The sequence below is a fragment of the Hemiscyllium ocellatum genome, chromosome 16 (assembly GCF_020745735.1).
Source record: "Hemiscyllium ocellatum isolate sHemOce1 chromosome 16, sHemOce1.pat.X.cur, whole genome shotgun sequence".
Classification (NCBI taxonomy): Eukaryota; Metazoa; Chordata; class Chondrichthyes; order Orectolobiformes; family Hemiscylliidae; genus Hemiscyllium; species Hemiscyllium ocellatum.
The window spans coordinates 31623253-31645349 of record NC_083416.1 but is presented as its reverse complement, the minus strand read 5'-3'; the positions used below and the strand labels follow the sequence as shown (position 1 = coordinate 31645349).

At 41.9% G+C, this 22097-nt stretch overlaps 1 protein-coding gene across 2 annotated transcripts in view; it reads right to left on the bottom strand.

The window, feature by feature from the left end:
* stk10 (serine/threonine kinase 10) overlaps nt 1–18984 on the bottom strand; it is a 111168-nt gene extending 92184 nt beyond the window's left edge. For both annotated transcript variants that reach the window (XM_060837104.1, XM_060837106.1), the window contains exon 1: nt 18431–18984. In XM_060837104.1, coding sequence (XP_060693087.1) covers nt 18431–18586 — 156 coding nt within the window. In that variant the 5' untranslated portion in view covers nt 18587–18984. The remainder of the gene's footprint in view (nt 1–18430) is intronic.
* Nucleotides 18985–22097: the final 3113 nt, after the last annotated feature.

The window sequence follows — 22097 nt, the reverse complement described above, 5'->3', positions numbered from 1 at the left end:
CTGGTTCAGTAACAGGAAGCAGAATGTCACGACAGGTGTTTAAAGTCTGGGAGGTAATGTGCTCTTGTTTCTCAAGGACCAGTTTTGCGCCACTTACTGATCATTTTTTTGTAATCGACAAAGACTTACTTTGCAAATCATTCAAAATTTGACAATATGGTAATTAATAATGAGGATTGTTATGGCAGCCAGATAACAAATAGGATGGCAAAATGGACAAAAGTCTGCCTGTTGTGACATGTGTATGCTGGGAGGACTAATGTGGAAAGGCACTTTCATACAAATCATATGATTTTGGAAACTGTAGATGTGTAGATACTTTAGTGCCTGTTGACATAAACTCTTAAAGATAGCAATCATAATCTGTGATATAAAGAAAGATTTAAAATCCTTTAATGTTGAGGCACTGAATATAAAATTATCCCACTAGAGCTTTCTGCCATTTATAAGGCCTCAGTTGGAGTACTGTGGAAAATTCTGTGCACTAGAATTTAAATGTAGGTGACAACCAAATGATATCACTAGACTGTTAGTCCAGAGGCCTAAGTAATGTTCTGGGATTCCAGGTTCAAACCTCATCACAATAGATGGTGACACGTGAATTAAATAAAAGAAAAAAATCTGAAATTAAAGAGTCAAATGATGACTGTGAGTCAATTATTTGAAAAACCCCTCATCTGCCATCCTTCTCTGATCTGGCACACATGACTGCAGACCCATAACAATGTGATTGACTCCTCCGCATAATCAGGAATGGGCAATAAATGTTAGCCTAGTCAGCACCACCCTTATGCCAGGAATATATATTTTTTTAAAAAGTCTTTTGGAACAATATAGTCTTGTGAAGAGAAAACCTACAAGCCTATCACAGGATAAGGACCTTCAGTTATGAGGAGAGACTGGAAAAGCTAGAACAGAACTCCTTGGAACCAAGAAGATTAATTGACAGTTTAACGACAGATAAGTTTTGATAGAGCAGATTGGGAGAAATATTTCCCCTGGAAGGTGGGTCAATAACCAGAGGTCAGAGATTTAAAGTCAACTGCAAATGATCTAAAAGTGAGATGAGGGGGAAAGGCATCTGGAAAATATTGTGTGTCAGGATGGCTGAAGCTGACTCCTTGAATAAGTTTGGAAAGAGAATTGGATAGGTACGGTGGCTCAGTGGTTAGCACGGCTGCCTCACAGCGCCAGGGACTCGGGTTCAATTCCCACCTCGTGTGCGGAGTTTACACATTCTCTCAGTGTCTGCGTGGGTTTCCGGGTGCTATGGTTTCCTCCCACAGTCCAAAGATGTGCAGGTCAAGTGAATTGGCCATTGTGTTAGGTGGATTAGTTAGGAGTAAATGTTGGGGAATGGGTCTGGGTGGGTTGCTCTTCAGAGGGGCAGTGTGGACTTGTTGGGCCAAAGGGCCCGTTTCCACACTGTAGGGAATCTAATCTAAAAAGACATTCCAGGGATAGAACAAAACGTACAACAGCTCTTTCAAGGTGGGATGGGTCAAATATGCTCTTCCTGCGTTGCAAACTTCTGTGATTGTATTGTTATGATTGAGGGAGTAGAGTAGTTTTCAAATCTAATTTGGACTCAGTTATGAATGGAATAATTAAAGCACGTGTCACATTTTTAATACTGTACAAGAAATAACTGGAGTACAATTAACTTAATGCGACTCGCATTTCCACCCAAGAGTTCCCTTACACTTTGTAGCAGTGGTTCCAAAACATTGTCTAACTGGAACCACATTACAAGTCTGAAAAATTATGACTCTTCAAATGAGAGAACTAAGAGTATGAGCATAATTGGGGACAGCAGGGATCGGGGACACCTGTAACAACACAGGGTGGGGAATGGAAAACGTTAGGAGCAAACTGAATACTTTCAAACAGCATATAAGGACACATTCTTCACAGCTACAAAGACATGCCTCATGAAGTTGTTTCCGTCACAAATTTTGCAAAGAAGAAATTAGGATTTAAATGGCCAGGAGCCAACTGACTACAAAACTGCATTTCACAATTCTCCCCCCTCCCCACTTTCCTTAGGACAAAGCCAAAATATGCCACAGATCAAGGATGCATTTTAAGTCTCCAAAGTACAGGATTACATGGGTTCCTCCCATTAGAATGTGGATAGACAACCCTTCTGAAGCACATCATGCTTGTGAAGATTCCAGCTCAAGCATAGGTCTCTCTGCTATCTTGCTGAGTTACTCTAAAACCAAAAGCACCCCCACTTTCTACAGTGGCTGGAAAACTTCTCTCTGCTTCTCAAAGCTGCTCCCAGCTGGCCCAAACTCCAACTGTTTGTGAAATTACACAGAGCCAAAACTCCCTTCATTCCACCCATGATATTCCAGATTGAGAGAGCAACTGAAACTCAACATTTAATAATAATTCCAATGTGTTCCTGATTCTGGGACCCACCTGAATAATTAAAGCTTCCAAGGAAGACAATTACAATCTTGCCAGATTCACTAATTCCATTGCGAAGTTAAGACAATGATTTGTTTTCCTCATTCTAACTTTGATTCTATTAATATCAACAGTGCAATTGAAAGAATAGCCAATTAATTCAGGCCTGTTTACCAACTTCTCAATTGGGAGATTTCATTATCACACATTTATACTTCCAGTCCCCAAACTATTTAAATTCATATGTCCCATGAATCAATGCAGGGCATTTTCACACTATCTTGACAGATACTCGAATAAGCAAGGATTAGAGGAATAAAGCAAAAGGCTTTTACTTTAGAATGGCATCATGTACTGATGCAGGCTTGGTGGGCCAAAGCACCTGTGCTGTGATTTCCTTTTGTTCTTTATCATTAGTTCATGCATACCTCTGAAGCCCAAAATGTTGAAATTCAGTCAAATGGGACAGCTTTTACTTCATCACTTTTGTGTATACAGACTAATTTTGTCTGAAGTATGCTGTGGTTTGAAAAGTGTTGCAATTTCCTGACAAGCACCACACCAAAGCTTGTTTGCTTTATTTGATGCACAAAAGTTACTTGCCAATGTCATTGCTACAGTACCGTTCAAGCTATGTCACACACCGCCCCCCCAACACCATAATTCCAACTCCACCCATAATTTCAATTCCTTAAATGCCAACTTAGCCTTGTGCATCTGTGGTATTATCTGAATGCAACCAGATTCCCTGTTAAAGCTGATCCCTTACATATTAAAATAGAATCCAGTTCACGCAACAGTTTCAGTTTCTAAAGCAACAGGAAACAAATAAATTGAGGTGGTGAAAACCCCCCAAAATGCCTACACAACTCCAAATCAAATGAGTTTGTGATTTTTGCCTAGTTGTCACCAGACTCAGTGCTGTTGTTTGAAAAACATTCACATAACATCTCTGTGGAAAGTGGACTGCTTGGCTTTCATCAAACAGTTCCTTTTTTCAATTACACATCAAATTTGAAGTTAACACACCCCTGACAGAATTCATTCACCAGCCTTACAACACGGACCTCGAAACTGAAAGAGGGATTAGGTTTTAAAACCAGTGTACTCAAACAAATACTGTGGTCATGCACACTTTACTAGATGATAATAAGACAGTCTATTAGAATATTTGTAACCAGAAATGCAGCTGCACTTTCAAGATGACACACCCATATTGGACAGCTGCAATACAGGGCAACCTCAATTATACGAACTTCGGATTAACTGAACAAGATCTCAGGGTCCCGATGCTTGGGTAAACTGTGTTATCCAAACATTCCATTATTCAAACAAAATACTCCCCGCCTATGTCATTTGGATAATCGAGGTTGCCCTGCAATCCTTTTTGACCAGGTCAGATTACTGAAATGCATTTGCGATCATCTGACTAAGTCTTCGGATGTGATTCGCTTTATCCTCCATCAGTGCTTTTCTGACCCAGGAACTCTGAACAAACACCAGTTCCAATAAATTCTGGCTCATTCCACTACCACATCTGACAAAGTTAAGTTTCATGAAATAAATGTGGAATTTTGAGAACAGCTAGTTCTCTATAGAAATAATGGTGACTATGAAACTGCTGAATCTTCTTTAAAAAAAAACTCTGGTTTACTGATGTTCTTTATGCCACTCCAGTCCAGAGCAATTTAAATGACTTGCTCACCACCCTCTGAAGTGACCTAGCAACCCTTTAGTTGAATTTAACATAGTAGCTTACCGCTAAGGACAAATTAAAATGAGCAATAAATATTCGCCTACCCACCAAGGCCAACTTCTCAAAAATAAAGTTTAAAACAAAAGTTGCTGCATCAACATTTCAGTCAGATATTTGAACTTTAGCAGCTTAATATGCTGAACAGCTACTAATTTATCATGACTATATTTAACACGCAAACTTCAGCTTGCATTTAGTTACATTTTCGGTTTTTCACAATTCTTCCTGCCCTATCTTTTTTGTCACCAATTACAATGAACGAAAAGACAGACATTCCAGTCAAATATCAACTAAACAAGGTAATACAACAGAGCCAAGATCTATAAAAACTGGTTTAAAAATTGGAGGTAGAAAATGGATAGGCTACATTTTATATTAGCACTGAACTGTAATAAATCCCATTTGGGAGAAGCTTCATATCAACACAAGTTCAAACTGCTTTGAAAGATTTATTACTGTTTGGCAGTAAAGTTTGATTTTTAATTTCCTTTTCAAATCTAAGTGTGAACAGGCCTCTATATAGTGGGATCATTGACTTGTCACAGTCACAGCAAACCAGCTAAATTTAGAAAGATTTGTTTGTAATGAAGCAGCACCTGTTTAGAAGAGTTAGAGTCAAGAACCAATAAAAGTCCTGCATAATTTGAATAAATATTGCCCCAAACAGTTCTTACCATAGATGTTTCTACATCTAAATACTCAGAGCTTATTGAAACCAGGTTCTGAACAACATACAAAAATAACTGGCTAACTACCATTAAAGCAATGTACCATGAAGGTTTGTGATCGGAAATAAAAATGCTGGAGGAACTCTGCAGCTCTGATAACATCTGGGGAGGTACACAGAGTTAGCGTTTCAAGTCAGATATGACCCTTCTTTGGGTAGTCAAAACTGTTGACAAACTAGGGAGAGGAGAAAGTGGAATAGATGTGACAATGAACAAAGCAAATAGCGGAGGCAACATATAAATGAAGGATAGGTGTTAATAATAGAAAATAGGTCAGCTGTTTTGAAAACAAACCCACACAAACAAGACCCATTTTTGGGTTTTGGTGGGGGGTGGGGGGGGGGGGGGGGGGGGGGGTGGGGTGGTGGGGTGGGGGAGTTGGTGCAGAGGGGATGGAATGTCGTCAAGAGCTTTTCATGAACTGGAATTTCTGGAGAACAAGGGGGCACTGGAATAACTGAAGTGGAAGTTGTGTACAGTTTCAATAAAAGAACAGACGGCTAGATTGAAAACAGCTACTTCTCTGTATAAATAATGGTGACTATGAAACTGTTGAAAAAAAATTTGGTTTACTAGCGTTTCTAGTTTTTCTTTGCTGTTCATTCACAGGATGTGGACATCACTGGCCAGGCCAGTATTTAATGCCAATCCCTAATTTGCCCAGAGAGTAGTTGAGAGTCAACCGTAATGCTGCGGGTCTACAGTCACGTATAGGCCAGACCAGGCAAGGACGTCAGATTTCCTTCCCTGAAGGACATTAGTGAACCAGATGGGATTTTCCTGACAACCAACAACAGTTTCATGGTCATCATTCCAGATGATCGCTGAATTCAGATTCCAACATTTGCCATGGCAGGATTTGAACCAGGATTCCCAGAACATTGCCTGCACTTCTGGATTAATAGTCTTAATGAGCAGAATATGTAGATATAATGATAGGGAAGGTAGGCGTTCTTCATAAGTGTAAGAGGATCTGCAAATAGGAAAGTGGTTACAATGCAGTTCCCAACGTGACCATAACAGGAATGGAATCAGCACAAACTTGTTATTTTTGGAACTAAGGGCTAAAGGTGGTTTAATTCTTTCTGAATTTTAAACACAGAAAAGAGGAGTACACTATTCAATTCATATATTCCTGCTTTGCCTTATACTCTTTAATCTCTTTAGCCCCAAGAACTATATTAACTCTACTTTAAAAAAAATGTTTTGGTCTGAACCGCTTTTCTGTGGCAGAGAATTTCCACAGGTTCATCGCAGTCTGGGTGAAGAAATTTCTCTTCATCTCAGTCCTAACAGGGGACCCTGTCATCCCATTCCTACCCTACCTAATCACCATTCCCCTCCCCCCCCATCTTTATTCCAGGCCCCTGGAGGGAGACAGAACAATTGCCCATGTGCACAGGGACATGAGTTCACATCTTCTCTCTCAAACAGCAGTTTCTTAATGAATTATATAGTCATTTACAGGGAGGAGCATCCAGATAAGGCAACATATATATTGATTGTAATGGTCACCCAGTGAGCCTTAACAGTAAAGATTAAGCCATCTGCTGTTACACAATGAATATTCCTCACCTTAACTGGCTTCACAGAACACTTCTCACCTTGTTAAATTGACCGTACATACTGAATGCTTCCAATGGCCCAACATAATGAACACTTTTCCATCTTGTTAATCCATTACCCTTGCCTCCAGCACCCCATTGTTAGCTATACGTTTTATCTGATTGGAGTCATGCTCAGCTGAACCACTTGTTTCACAAAACTCAGAGCTTAACTCTTTTCCTATCTGCTTATACCCTATACACATTCTTAATCCCATATCCTTAGTCCCCTGGTTCAGGATTCCAGAGTCTTTGGGAACATCCTTTCTGCATAGAGTTCTACAAGATTATCCCCCTCATTCTTCTTAACTCGTGACTTTAGACCTCAGGTCAGACAGCACAAAAACAGGCCCTTCAGTCCAACTCACCCTTACCAACCAAGTGTCTTAAACTGAACTAGCCCTATTTGCCTATATATCCCTCTAACTCTTTCTATCCATGTTCTTGGCCAAATGCCTTTTACATGTGGTCATATTACCAGGAACTATCACTTCCTCTGGCAGCTAGTTCCATCCACACACCACTCCATGAGAGAAAAGATGGCCCCTCAGGTCCCTTTTAAATCTTTCTCCTCTCACCCTATACCTATGCCCTCTAGTTTTTTACTCCCCTACCCTGGGGAAAGGAGCTGGTCTATTCACCCTATCCATGCCCCTCATGATTTTGTAACCTCTAAGGTCATAGTGTCACTTGAAGCTGTTGACCAGTTTACCTTCATCATTCAACAATAACTGTTTGCTTAGTTATGTAATTGAAACAAAAGAGCCATTTCACTATGATGCAAAAGAGCAACTGAGTCTTATAGAATTAGTCCTAAGCAAGTATTCAACACATTTTAAAGTGACAGGCTTCCAGGAGCTTTCTTAATTCCCAGCCAAGGTATCAAACAAAAAACCTACCTAGTCTAATTGAATTTACTCCCAGAATGCTTGCTCCAAAATTCTTCCTTAACTAATCATAATAGATTATTGGAGCTGCAGGTTTGGAAAATATTGCAAAGTTTTTTAAAAATAGTTTGCTCTGTGTTGTGCACACGAGTGAAGCTCTCGGGTGTATGTTGAATCGGCTCAAAAAGTGATTTTCTTAATTTGACAATTAGTATATATTGCAGGTTTGAAATGATAAATAATGTTCCTACTTTTAACTTTTTCATTTGGAAAGAAAATGTTTTTCTGACATTGTATTTATCTTGAGACCCACAAGTAGTTCACATCATTCTTGATTATTTGAAGTTTGTAACATTTTCAGATCTGAATATGTGGAATTAATGTTCGCACCTTATTGTTGCATATAGTATGCTGGTCTTGTAAGTCCTACATGCCATACTGCATTCTAATATCTGTACACTTGGTCATGCAAAATTTGTCTGTGGTCTTTATTAACATCAGTTACCTATCACTGTGGCTGCAGTCAATATTGACTCCTGAATAAGCATGCCTTGATTTAAAATTCTCATCCTTGTCTTCAAACGCTTCATCACCTCGCCCCTTCCTGTCTTCAAATTCCCACAGAACCAGAGGTTTCTTCCTATTCTGGACTGTTGAGTATTCCCAAGTTTATTGCTGCAGAATTGATGGCTGTAACATTGATCATAAAGGCCCTGGAATTCCTGTCTGTGCATCTGCCTTCAAGATGCTTTTCAATATCTCTTGCTTGACTAAGCTTTTGGTCATCTGTGTTAACATCATCTTTCAATGATTTGTAGCTCATTTTTACTTTACAATGTTTCTCAGGGGACCTTGGCACCTTTGTCATTTTGTTTTAAATTTGCTATTTATGTATTGACATAATATGGCATTAGTTTTGTTGGTTCAATGACCCCTCTCATTTTGTGCTTACTTGTCATTCCCTCAGGGCCAACACCAAACTTCATATTCCCATTTCTCTAAATGGTGTGGTTGGGAACCAGTTATACTGATGATTGTGTGTACAATTAGAATTGCACCCCTTTATTTTATTCCGGTGAACCCTTTTTCATCAAGTAGTTATTTCTAACTTGATATTTGTTCAAAGTCAATATCACTCAATATCCCACCATGGCAATTCACCTGAAAAAGGAGCAGCACTCGAAGTTTGTGATTTCAAATAAACCACTTGGACCATAACCTAGGGTCATGTGACTTCTGACTTATCCAACCCAGTCCAACACCAGCACGTCCACATTACGGCAGGTCCATGCATCTGTTAAGATGCCTCTTAAACGTTGCTATTGTATCTGCCATCTGCACCTCTGGCAACGTATTCCAGGTACCCGCCACCCTTTGTGTAAAAAAGAAACTGCCTCCCACATCGCTTTTAAACTTTATCCCAAATGCCCTTAATAAGTGACATTTCTAATCTGGGAAAAAAAAGATTTTGGCTATCCATTTTATCCATGCCTCTCGGTTTTGTAAATTTCTGTCCAGTCACTCCTCATCCTTCATTCAAGTGAAAACTGGCCAAGTTTGTCCAATCTCATCGCTAATACACTCCAAACCACACCAACATCCTGGTAAACTCTTTCTATACCCTCTCCAAAGCTTCCACATCCTTCAGATCATTGTATTAGTTGCTGCAGACTGCCACAAATTGCAATGCTTTAATCTGAGCACGAGAAGTCTTTGTTCTGTATTAGCAGTTGGTGACAAAGTTATTCTGAGATGCCGTGTTTCAGTGCATTTTGATTATGAACCCATAAAACAGTCAAGTTCTCATGTTATGAGTCATTAGCTGATGGAGTGCATGTGCTTATAAGGTAATGGGAAGCAGTTGTTAACAGTGAGTCTGCCTTGGGGGAATGTACTTGCGTTATGCTCAGAGATATTCTTAGAGAGCATTATCTAAATTAGCAAAGTGTTGATCAGCTGTTTTGCCAATGTTTTCTGAAGTGAGTTTGCTTGTACATCGAGCAAACCCTTTAGTTTTATATCGCTGAGCTTACCTTGTCCATAAGTGTCATTCCTTGCCTCTCTGACCCTGTGCCACTGAACTGCTGACCACTCACTCCATTCTTGGCCTGTATACTACTTGATGTGATAAATGATACTCTATCTTCAGGAACAAGCCTATATCTTTCAAAATAGCTGTCATCCTCTTCTTCCTTTGTATATAAAAAAGCCCAAAACTACAGCCCCACCTCCAATCTCTAATGTTTCCAATCTTTATCAAATCTTGATTGTTTTTCCCTCTGCAGTTCCACGTTTGAACCTTTCCAATCATGTTTCCACACTGAAAACACTGAGTCACAAGTGCCATTCTCTAGGACTTTCTCCAATGCGGCTACTCCACTGTTCAATTATCTGGACAATCTTCAGGAAGTTTCTTTTCTCTCTTATTTCTGGAACTCCCCAAAAACCTTTGGCCACATCTATCCGCTGTTCTTTGGCACCATTAGCTGCAAACAATTAAAAGTAAACTTCCATATTTACATCGTTACCACCCAGCTTTACCTTTCCACTGCCTCTCTTGTCAAAATGCTGGATTGACATGCACTGTTGGATAAACTGCAATTTACATCACTTACATTTCCTTTCTGGACTGGCATGAAGAGAGACTGGACTGGTATAGGAAGGATATTATTGAACCGAAAAGGGTGCAAAAAAGGTTTACCAGGAGGTCACTGGGACTGGAGGCTTTGAGTTATAAGGAAAGGCTGAAAATACTGGGACCTATTTCCATATAGCATAGGAGGCTTAGTGGTGATCTTAGAGGCTTAAAAAAATCATTAAGGGCATATGTAAAGGTGAGTAGCCATAGCCTTTTCCCCAGGGAGAGTCCAAAACTAGATGGCATAGGTTTATGATTGGGGGGGGGGGGGGGGGGGGGGGGCGGGGCGGGGGTGGATTTGAACGGGTTCCAAGGGGCAACTTTTCCCTGCAGAAGCTGGGGTGTGAATAGAATGAACTGCCAGGGGAAGTGGAGAAGGCTGGTACAATTAAAACATTTAAAAGACATCTGGATAGGTATATGAATAGGAAAAGTTGAGTAAAATGGACCAAATGCAGGTAAATAGGGCTAGATTACTTTAGGATATCCGACTAGCACGGATGAGTTGACTGGATGGTCTGTTTCAATGCTGTAAATCTCTGACTATGTGAATGATGGAGATGTCAGGAGGTTGGCTAGCCAAGTTGGCTGGATGGCTGGTTTGTAATGCAGAGCTCTGCCAACAGTGTGCATTCAATTCTTGTACTGACAAATCACCATGAAAGCCCCACACCTTCTCATTGTCACCATTTGCCTGAAGCGTCGTGACACTCTGGTTAAACTCACCAACAGATAGCTCTATCTAATGAGAGAACAACACTGTGGTCCTCTGGGAAAATGGAAACTTTACCAGTTGTGATGTCACCAGGAATGATCTATCAGGGCAGGAGTTCAGCTTTTAGCAATGTTCTGGCTGGACAGTCAGAATCAGATTTGAGCTGTTCCTTATGTTCCACTAATGGAGCAAGACAGCACATCTTCCCTGGCCCATCCTCCAGCAGTTGAAGGTCCATAGAGAGTTGAAATAGAGGAGTACACCATTTGGTGAGTTAACAGGTGTGCTTTGCAATTTTTGCAGTCAACCTGGCAGGTGCATCATCATGAAGTGGGGTATCATCATCTGTCCAGTGTGGGTCATGTCTGACTGGCAATTACAGGAGTTTGACTTTTTTTAGAAGACATGACATCCAGTTTAATGGGAACTCTTTCATCGGTGAACCAAGAGAATGAACACCAGCAAACATTCCACCAAGCAACTGACTGGGACTTCTTTACATACCAATCCATTGCTGGATGCTAAAACAGTCCACATACTATGCAGTTCAAATTACCCAAGTTACCACCCCCACAATTCACAGTCCTGGGAAGGCCGTTAGCTGAAGAAAATCCAACCTTGGATAGCTCACTCACTTGCGAAATGACAGGAACAACTACTCACGACCTATTTCACATTGATTGTGCGGATGATTTAAATGCTGCTGGACACCCCCTGTTGGATCAATCTGTTTTAATTCAGTTTTGAAACAAACTAAAGCAAACTGTCTGAAGATTTTAAATTTGAAAGCACTTTCAATTTATAGCTACTAGTTAACAACAGGAATTGAAGAATTTAGTCTACTTACATTGATCCCCAGTTAATTCAACACTGAGTGACATGCACAAAGCAGTAATTGGATCCAAGTTATTTGACACTCTGGTTTATCAAATAACCTATAAAAGTCTTTTCACTAAACACATTTAAATAGCTACTGTTCGGATTGTGTTTGCTTCATTGAAGGCACTGGCAAGATGCTTAATACTGATAGTCTCTTCGATAAGTGTTAATTACAACTTCAACACTGTTATAAACTCCAGATGGAAACAGAGGACTAGTTGTGAATGGATAATCTGTGGTGCAGATTCAATTCAAACCCACCACACAGAACAACTCGTACTGCAAACAGAATTGTTTCTCTTCACCATACTTTCAATAAACAGATGTTTGGCACAAAATGAAAGAACTCTTTTTTTGTAAAAATTACTTTGTATTGACCTTACTGTCAATATGAGAATTAAGCCACATACACTAGAAAGACACAATAGATGAAGGCTATTCAATCCACTGATTTTGTGCTGGTATTTTCCAAAATCAAACCAGTTAGACTCACTTTTTTCCCCATTTATCTCATGCACTTTTTTTTAAGGTTGAAGGTTACTTTAAATCCGTATCCACAATCCCATCAGGTAATGTATTCCAAAATGTGACGAATAACTCTTCTCCACAACTTCTGACCACTCATGAGTTTTTTAAAAAAGACTTCTCTCTACAAATTGCCTGTTTTTAAAAAATAATTACTTTAAATTCACATACGTTCATGATTACTCCAAAATAAGGAACATTTCAGGGACTAAAGAAAGGCTTGTCAAATCTCTCCACAGCTTTTGATTCTCTCTAGAAAGTGCAATCCTGTCCTCACCAGCCTATCCACCAACTGAAACTCATCTCTAGAAACATTCTGGTAAAGTGCAATGTCAACGTTTGCTAACCATGATGGTATGATAAATTTAATAATTTTAAGATTTAGTTTAAGAATCCTATTTGGATCTATTTAAAGTTAGTCAAAGTTCAATTTAGTGTAGGAGTTCATATGATGCAACACAAGGTTCAAACCTGAATCTTCAAATCAGCATTGTAGGCAATGCAGAAGAGTAGATCAGAGGACATTAGGATAAAAGAACATGACAGACAATAGTCTAACTATTCAAATGGGAACTATTGTTTTGTATTGGACTCAATCAACTTCAACGGAACTATATTTGCAATCCACCTCAAAACAAACAACCTCCCTCATTCAAAGTTATTAGGTTACTGTCAAACTTTCAAAAATGACAGTTTTCTATTATGTCCACCTCAGCCGGAACACTAGCATCTAAGCACTGAAATGCACTGTATTACTTCAGCCACAAATGAAATGGTGGTCTGAAAGGTTTATCACTTGCTGCAGAAGTTCATTTTATAATTTCGTAGCTTCTGCATAACAGCTTCTGTCTAGGTTTCTGCTCTAAATTTTCATTCAATCCTGTGCCTACAAGTCAACACAGACTTCCCCCTCACCTGTCACATCATTTCATTTTAAATGCCTCCATTAAATTGTCTTTAATCTATACCATACCAAAAAGCACCAATTTTCCAAATTGTTCTTCATATTTTGTATCTCTTTGGACAAAGCAATGTTTTAACTGAATTTCTACTGTACCTTCTCTCTAGCGTGGACCCTAAAACTGCACACAGCACTCCAGCAGAGGAACTTTAGGCAAGTATTGCTATATTTTAAAAATATTAATACAAAATTTAAACTCTCAATAGTGGGAATGAGAGTCCACAAGTTTGAAAATAGTCCAGAATAACCTGCACTGTACACTCAGCTAGAATGTCATATGAGTAAAAAATGAGGTCTGCAGATGCTGGAGATCACAGCTGCAAATGTGTTGCTGGTCAAAGCACAGCAGGCCAGGCAGCATCTCAGGAATAGAGAATTCGACGTTTCGAGCATAAGCCCTTCATCAGGAATCAGAATGTCATATGGATTGCTACAATCACTGCATTAATGCTTTTGGTGGGAAAGTTGTACTTAATAACACTTCAATATCTCTAGGTTTTTACAAAGGAGAAAGACCATCTAGCATATCGTCATCCATTTAGCATCCACTTTTCTTTTACATAATCCCAACATATTGCTTCCATTGCCCCCTCAGGAGGCACACGCTGAAGAACTTTCATGAATCAGTCCTAGAATTTTCCATTACACATTTGAACTTGTGTCTCCAGTTCTACGCGCACATACGCACAATTTAAACCCAAGTGATATTCTGGGCTCATACTTCTTTGACCTCTGTCAGCTGACTTTTGTTTTCAGAAACTGAACAGTTCAAGTCCATCCATCGTTTCCAGGCCAGATCAATCTTTGGCACTGAATATAAATCTGCACTACCATAGCTCTCATTTCTTAGCATTATTTAAAGGCGTGGCCAGACCAAATTCCTATAAAATTTGATCATTGCATCCTTTAATCTGTATTCTACTGTTTTGACAATAATGCTCAAAGTACAATTATCATATCTCTGCATGTTCTGGTCCTGTTGAAGAACAAGTGTACCACAACTGCTTGTCTTCGTCCATTTTCAACCCATTTCAAAATCAGACTCAAGTCCAAAAGTATAGGTTACAAAAATAATTCTCTGCTCGCTAGGCCTCCACGGTCGACCTGTAGATAACATGCGCCACGTATTCTCTGTCCATACAATCCAATTCAATAACAAACTCAAACAGACCATTATGCCAAGTTAAATAATCTCAGCCAATGCAACAATGAGGCAGACATGCATTGCTTTAGTCCACCCTGGACTGAACACAAAAACTATCAGCACTTCCACTTCTGCTCTTCCAGTAACCTGCAGGAGTGATCCATGCATCAGTATTGGAAGATCAACAGTTTCTGTGCTGTATTCACCCTTACCCTCACTGACTCCATATATTAGCCGACACTAAAATGAAAACTGACCTGCTTGGTTAAGGGATACTGAGAAATATGACATTTTGTGATTGGTGACACTCAAACATATAAACAGTGAAGCAAGATAATGAAGATAATCTTAATATCAAAATTACTAATTGATAGTTACATTGCGATCAACTGAAGAAAGCAGAGTTCATTACTAATCTTAGCAGTATATCTGGATAAAACAAAGGCTTGCTGGAATAGCAGACTTCACTATGAATAGGTAAATATAGCTCAATTATTTAAAGCTTTTATGTTCACACCTATTGTCCCATATACTTAGCCCCATCCACTGTCTTTTCCATGCTACAAGCACTCTTCAGTAAAATAAACATGCGATAGTGAACCAAACTGCAATTTGAATGAAACATCAGTTCAATCGTTTGCTGCCTTCTGAGCGAACATGTTGAGTTCACCTGAATTCAACACGCCATTCCAAGCAGAAGCACAGCCAACAGCTCATTTCTAACCACCAGGTGTTTTACAGCTATTTTCAAGCTGCTCAGACATGCTATGACAACTCTCTGGAGGAGATGGGAATTGAACTCAGGACTCTAGCCTGAAGTAGGGACACTACCACTGGGCCACATCGGGCCCGATCCTGTGTTTTCATTCTCTTAAGCAAAAAAGGAATCAAGTTAGACCACCCCTGGTGTGTACTGTGAAAAAGAACCACAAATTTACAAGAACCTGAGCAGAAAGGTAGCAAAATCACATTTGAGTTATTATCCAGGGTAATGACACACCAAGGTAATGAACATCACTTGCCCCTTTTTGGTGGGCACACAAGTACACATACAACCACAGAAAGAGCTGTGCACTATGACCCCTTTTCCAAGGCCTGCTGCTTTCACCTCTTGGTGGTCAGTTTATCAAGGCATGGGAGCAATCCTAGAAGGAAGCCCTTTCACCTATCCGTCCTTCTCTGCACGGACTGCCCATAGATCAAGAGCATGTGGTTGAATTGCAAACCAAAACTTTAAAAGCACCCCTTCAAAAGAAAAACTAGACAGGGGCTGCCCAGTTGAACACCAAATAATTGTGAAACAGTTTCATCCAAGCCACAAAACCTGTATGCGGTTTGGCACCCAGTGAACCTACTTAACCGGTTTCATAATACTACAGTATGCACACTCACCTTCCCAGGCCACCCCTCTCTGTCAAAAAGGAGAGAGGGAAAGATCCCCTACTCAGGGGTCCTACACTGTCAGACATTATCCACATTGGGAACAAAAGCCCCTTCACCATTTGAAGGGCACAAGGAAATTTCCCTAAGATACCTTAGATTCTGGTACTTTACACCAGAGCCTCCCTCATTATGCAATACCAAGTTTCAGATGGAGTGGGTCAGTTCCCCTGTAAGCCCACTACATGCTTGAACCACTAAGCTTTCATTTGGAGTCAGGACCAATATGATTTAGATCACATTCTAAATATTAATTGGCATCCTCCCTGCCAATTCCTCTGGCATTACCCAGCACACTCCTGCGTCAGCCAGTGCAGCTTTGCTGTCGGATGAAGCCGCCCCCGAGCAACAGTTCCCATACAACAGCACCAATCCTTCAGAGAGCACACGCTGTGGCACACAGCAACTTTCCCCAAAGTAAAGGGGCACCATCAGGGACCTGTCAATCTTCACTAGTCACTCTGCAGGTGTATAGAAATCAGATCAGGATGACAAAAACATCCCAAACCCAAAAGCACTCTACACTTCTCCTTCTCTGATCAAGAGTGTGGCAGTGCCAGTGTTGGACTGGAGTGGACAAAGTCAAAAATCACAACAACGCAACCTCAAGAAGGAGCAGGGACTCCAAAAGCTTGCGGTTTCAAATAAACCAGTTGGACTGTAACCTGGTGTCGTGGATTTTTGACTCTGACCAAGGATGAGAAAGGTGCTTGACAGACCAATCCTTTTGAAACAGTGGATCTATAAAAACCATACAGAGCAGTTTTTAACCTATTACGCTTAAGTATATCGTAAATTGATAAAGTCATTCCATTCTCAAATGGTTATGCAACATGCAGTTTTTAAATAACTCTACTCTTAGTTCCAATGAAAAGTCAAAATTTCCCCAATGTCAATGGAAGAAATCTTTATTGCAGGTTCAATTACATGCAGCAATACACATGCTAAAGCCCATAATCAAATTAGTTGCTTACACAAAACCTACGACATATGCTCCGCTGAGTCCACAGCTTAAAATACAATTTTGTATAGTGCGCGCAATACCTTTACATATTTCTTGTTCAAAAAAATCTACACACTTTTGACTCCATACACAGGTCAGGAGAACTACTCCACCCAAGATAATCATCTCAAATCCCTTCTACATTTATTTTAAAATAAGTTTCTTTGTTAAAATACACAGATCAAAAACAAATGGGCAAAAAGAATCCAAAAATGCATTATGTGCTCATGTTTAAATACACCATGGCAAAATCTCTGTCAAAATGTTGATAGCTTTTGCATTGGTATTGGTATCTGCTTAACCACATTAACTCAGCTCTTTTGCTAATGACATGATAGACCATGAATTCACAATACTGTAAGGGGAAGTGAGAGATGCAAAGCCACATCCTATCCTCAGCTGCCCAACCCATAGGGTCATCTTACAAATGAAGGGGACAGAGAGAAAGGTCAACCTTAGACTCTGCAGTTTCATTGCAACTTAGATGAAGCCTTGAAATTCTTGAGAAAACAGTTTAACACGAGTACTGGAGCCACGGATTCACCAGTACCCAGTGTCACTTAGACTTAAGTAAAGAATGAAGTTGCCAGGATAGTCGGAGGTACTTCAAACAAAATTAACAACTTCTGAAACTCAGTCACTCACGTAGGAAAGCTGAGTGGCTAGTTTACACAGCAAACAAAGAAGCAATGATCCATTTGTGGGGCTCTTTCGAGGGAAGAATAGCGTTTTGAGAGGCTTTACATCATCTGAATCACCGTGAAAAGTGGGCCTCAACAATGCATCTGAAAGATTGCACCTTGAACAATACTGCAGTAAAACATGCACTGCAGTCAAAGGAGCTTGAGGATTCAATGCTGGTTTTCATTTAACGTTGTTGAGAATCGAAAACATGGCATAGGTCTCTAGCTTTTGAAAAAGTGCAACCTATCATTTATTGCTCATCAATTTAAACATGGCCAGCTGGTCCAATGTAGTGAAGACAACTGCTGGACGGTAGAAATCTAAAGACTAAGTGCAGACAATAAATAGAAAGAGAACAAGACACTCTCCAGGTCACTCTTTTAAGACAAGAACAAAACATTAAAACAGATGGTCTATTTGGTTACTGATAGGATTGATCAAGGCATATGATATGAACCTGAAATGACAGCTCAAGACTTTCAGTTCTACATCAAAAAAATGGCCTGGGACTTTGGAACTCATTGCTACAGTTTTTGTTAAAATGTTGCAGAAATTGCTCGCTACGTTAAGATGTGGTGAATTTCAGCCACTCCGGGGCTTATAACAGTGTGTGTAAGCCCGGAGTTCCCCCACACCTCAAACTGCAAATCAGCAGCAAAACGCTGCTGCACTGTGCTCACTGCGACCAAAACAAAAACTTCTTGCACATGCCCCGGTCTCCCTGTGAAAAGCCGCTGGACGAACAAAGAAAGGTCTCCTTTTTATTTCCGCCAGGGAACGGTCAGGCAAAGGGGAGGGGAGAAATAAATCAACAGTTCCGTTCTACAGTTTTGTTCTTCCTAAAAAAATATCAAAACCCGAGCACGCCCTCATTTCCAAACTAACAGCCGAGCCATTTCGCGGAAAAGAAACACGTGTAGAAACACCTCGGGGTGGCTCCGCTCGGTCCAACTCCACAGCGGGGCAGGGGACAGGAGGGGGAAGCGGTGACCGAGAGAGCGCCCCCGAGCCGGCAGGGAGGCAGCCCGCCCGCCCGCCCTCCAGCCCTCACCTTGTAAACCTTGCCGAAGGCGCCGTCGCCCAGCTCCCCGACCACTTGCCAGCTCTCCTCCGGGTTGCAGTCCCGCCGGACGTGCTCGTACTGTTTGTTCTTCTTCTTCTCGAAAGTGGAGAGCCTCAGGATCTTCTTGAAGTTGGCGAATGCCATGTCTGCGGAGCGGGGAGGACCCGCCCGCCCGCCGGCCGGCTCGGTGTCTGGGCGGGGGTAGCGGGGGGGGGGGGGGGGGGGACCCGCCCGCCGGCCGGCTCGGTGTCTGGGCGGGGGTAGCGGGACCCGCCCGCCGGCCGGCTCGGTGTCTGGGCGGGGGTAGCGGGCTGTGGAATGGACGGGAAGCCGGCAAGTAATGCGCCCGCTGCTCCTCCCGAGCCCGGCTACAGCTCCCCCGGAGGCGGCTGGCTCCTCTTCCCCAGTCACTTAGAACAGCGCATCACTCCGGACTCCGCTTCTCCCAGGTCCCGGTCACACACACAGCAACTCTGCCAGAGCCTCAAACTCCAGCTCGGTCCAGCGTCCACCTGCCGCCTCCCGCTCACAGCCGCAACCCATTAGCCCGTCTCCGCCCCCAATGTCCCATCTCTGCCCTATCACCGCCCCCATTGGCCAGAACTTATTCTATCCCCGCCCCCAATGTCCCATCTCTGCCCTATCACCGCCCCCATTGGCCAGAACTTATTCTATCCCCGCCCCCAATGTCCCATCTCTGCCCTATCTCCGCCCCCATTGGCCAGAACTTATCCTATCCCCGCCCTATCGGCCTGGCCCAGCCCCAATCCAGCCCCTATTGGCCAAACCTTATTCTATCCCCGCCCCATCGGCCAGCCCCGGCCCTATCCCTGTCGCCATTGGCCAGACTCACCCTATCCCCGCCCCAACGGCGAGTCTATGCCTTATTGCCACTCCCATTGGCAAGCCCCATCCGTGCACCCGCCTCATTGGCCGGCCCTGCTCAATCCCGCTCCCATCGACCCGTCCTGGCATTGTCCCGCCCCATTCACTGTCCTAGACCCGTTCCCATTGGTCTGTCTCTGCCCCTTCTTCACTTTTATTGTTCCATCACTAGAGTCCCAGCCCTCTCAGCATCCCATTGGTTAACACTCAACGTGTCCGCCCAATAGTCCACTCTCATTGGTCCGTGTCCACTTGCCCCGCCCCTGCCTGCGCTCATTGGTGATTTCCCCTGTGCAGCTCTGTAATTTTGTTTATAATTTATATAAGAGTGGGTAAGTGTTTTGGATGAGGATTTAGGAGGAGTGATTAAGTCAGTTTGTGATTGAAATCAAGGAGATGGTGGAGTGGACAGTGATTAATGTTATTTAGTTAAAAATCTCACAACACTAGGTTATAGTCCAGCAGGTTTATTAGGAAGCACTGGCTTTCAGAGCGACGCTCCTGCAGCAGCAGGTTGTGGAGAATAAGATCGTTAAGACACAGAATTTATAGCAAAAGTTTACAATGTGATGTAACTGAAATTATATATTGAAAAAGACCTGGATTGTTTGTTAAGTCTCTCATCATTTAGAATGACCATGTTGGTTTCAGTTCTTCCATATGCAAGTCGTAAACTTTTTTTTAAAAGTTACATTCTCAAGTGAACTTTAACAATTGGTGTCATGTCGACCCAGATAATGCATGTAAGGTGTGAGCTGCCCTGTGTGAGACTATCTGTGCTGCAATGGTCAGACCGATTCCAATCTAAAAAATTGATTCACAGAATCTTATATGGACTCATGCAGTTTTTGAGCAAAATAAAATGTAATTTTGCAAGTACAAATTCACCCCACAAACTTATATGTGTATGTGTGCATGTTGGTGGGTGTGTGTGGTGGGGTTGGGTGGGGTTGGTGATGACAGGGGTTATGAGTGTCTGTGAGAGTCTGTGTATGTGTGTGAGTGTCGAGGGGTAGAAGTTTGTGAGAAGGTGTGTGTGAGAGTGTGGGAGTGTATGAGAGAGAGCTTGTGTATGAGAAAGGTTCTGCGTGAGTATATGGGTCTGTAGGATGTGTGTGTGTGTGTGTGTGTCTGTAGGAGTGTGTCTGTGGAGGAGTGTCTGTGTATCTGTGTGTGTGTGTCAGTCTGTGCGTGTCGTCTGTCTGTGTGTGTGTGTATAGTGCAATGGGTCACTTGTAGGGTGACAAGAACCCAAGGCCATTCTCATGGGTACCAAACCTGGCTATCAGCCTCTGCTCGGCCACTTTTCGTTGTTGCCTGTCCCAAAGTCTGCCTTGGAAGACGGTCACCTGAAGGTCCAGAGTCCAATGTCCTGGATTGCTGAAGTGTTCTCTGACTGGGAGGGCTCACTGTTGATTGTTGTGCGGTGTCCATTTATCCATTGTATGGTGTTGTATGGTACAACGTTGTCACGGTTGACTCTGCGAGATATGTCAGAATGTCGACACAGATACCACTATTACGCATGGGGACACCTTCCACTATGCACGTGGCAGGTACTCATGCGACTCAACCAATGTTGTCTATCTCATACACTGCAGGCAAGAATGCCCTGAGGCACGGTACATTAGCAAGACCAAGCCAAGGCTATGTCAATGGATAAACGGACACCATATAACAATCAACAGACAGAAGTGTTCCCTCCCAGTCGGAGAACATTTCAGCGGCCCGGGACTTCAACCTCAGACCTTCGTGTGACCATCCTCCAAGGTTTACTTCGGGACGGGCAACAATGAAAAGTGGCTGAGCAGAGGCTGATAGCTGAGTATGGTAGCCATGAGGATGGCCTCAACTGGGACCTTGGGTTCATGTCACACTACAGGTGACCCGATTGCACTACACACACCCCCATATAGTCACGCAGACCCTCTGTCATACACTTACACATACTCTCCCACACTCACACACATACCGTCTCACAGTCCTATACCCCTTTACATTCACCCACATACACACACTCTCTCACAGACACTCATAACCCCTGCACCCTCTCCCCCCCCGTCCTCCACACACACAGACCCGCATGCACGCATATACATATAAGTTTGTGGGGTGAATTTGTATTTGCAGAATTACATTTTACTTTGCTCAAAAACTGCATGAATCCATGTAAGATACTGTAAATCCATTTTTTTAGATTAGAAACAGTCTGACCACTGAGGCACAGACAGTCTCACACAGGACTGCTCACACCTTAAATGCATTATCTGGGCTGACTTGACATCAATTGTTAAAGTTAACTTGTGAATGTAACTTTTAAAAAGTTTTGTGATTTACATATGGAAGAACTGAAACCAACATGGTCATTCTAAAAGATGAGAGACTTAATAAACAATCCAGGTCTTTTTCAATATATAATTATATAATATCACACCGTAAACTTTTGCTATAAATTCTGTGTCTTACAGTCTTTTACTCTACAACCACCTGATGAAGGAGCAGCGCTCCAAAACCTAGTGCTTCCAATTAAACCTGTTGGATTATAACCTGGTGTTGTGTGATTTTTAACCTTGTACACCTCAGTCCAACACCCGCATCTCCCAGTCATAACGTTATCTAAGATTACAAATAAAGTTGCACATGAAATTTAATTTGGATAAATGTGAAGTATTACATTTTGGTAAAACAAACAAGGGCAGGACATATACAATTAATGGTAGGGCCCTGCGAAATATTGTCAAACAGAGAGACATAGAAGTTCAGGTACATA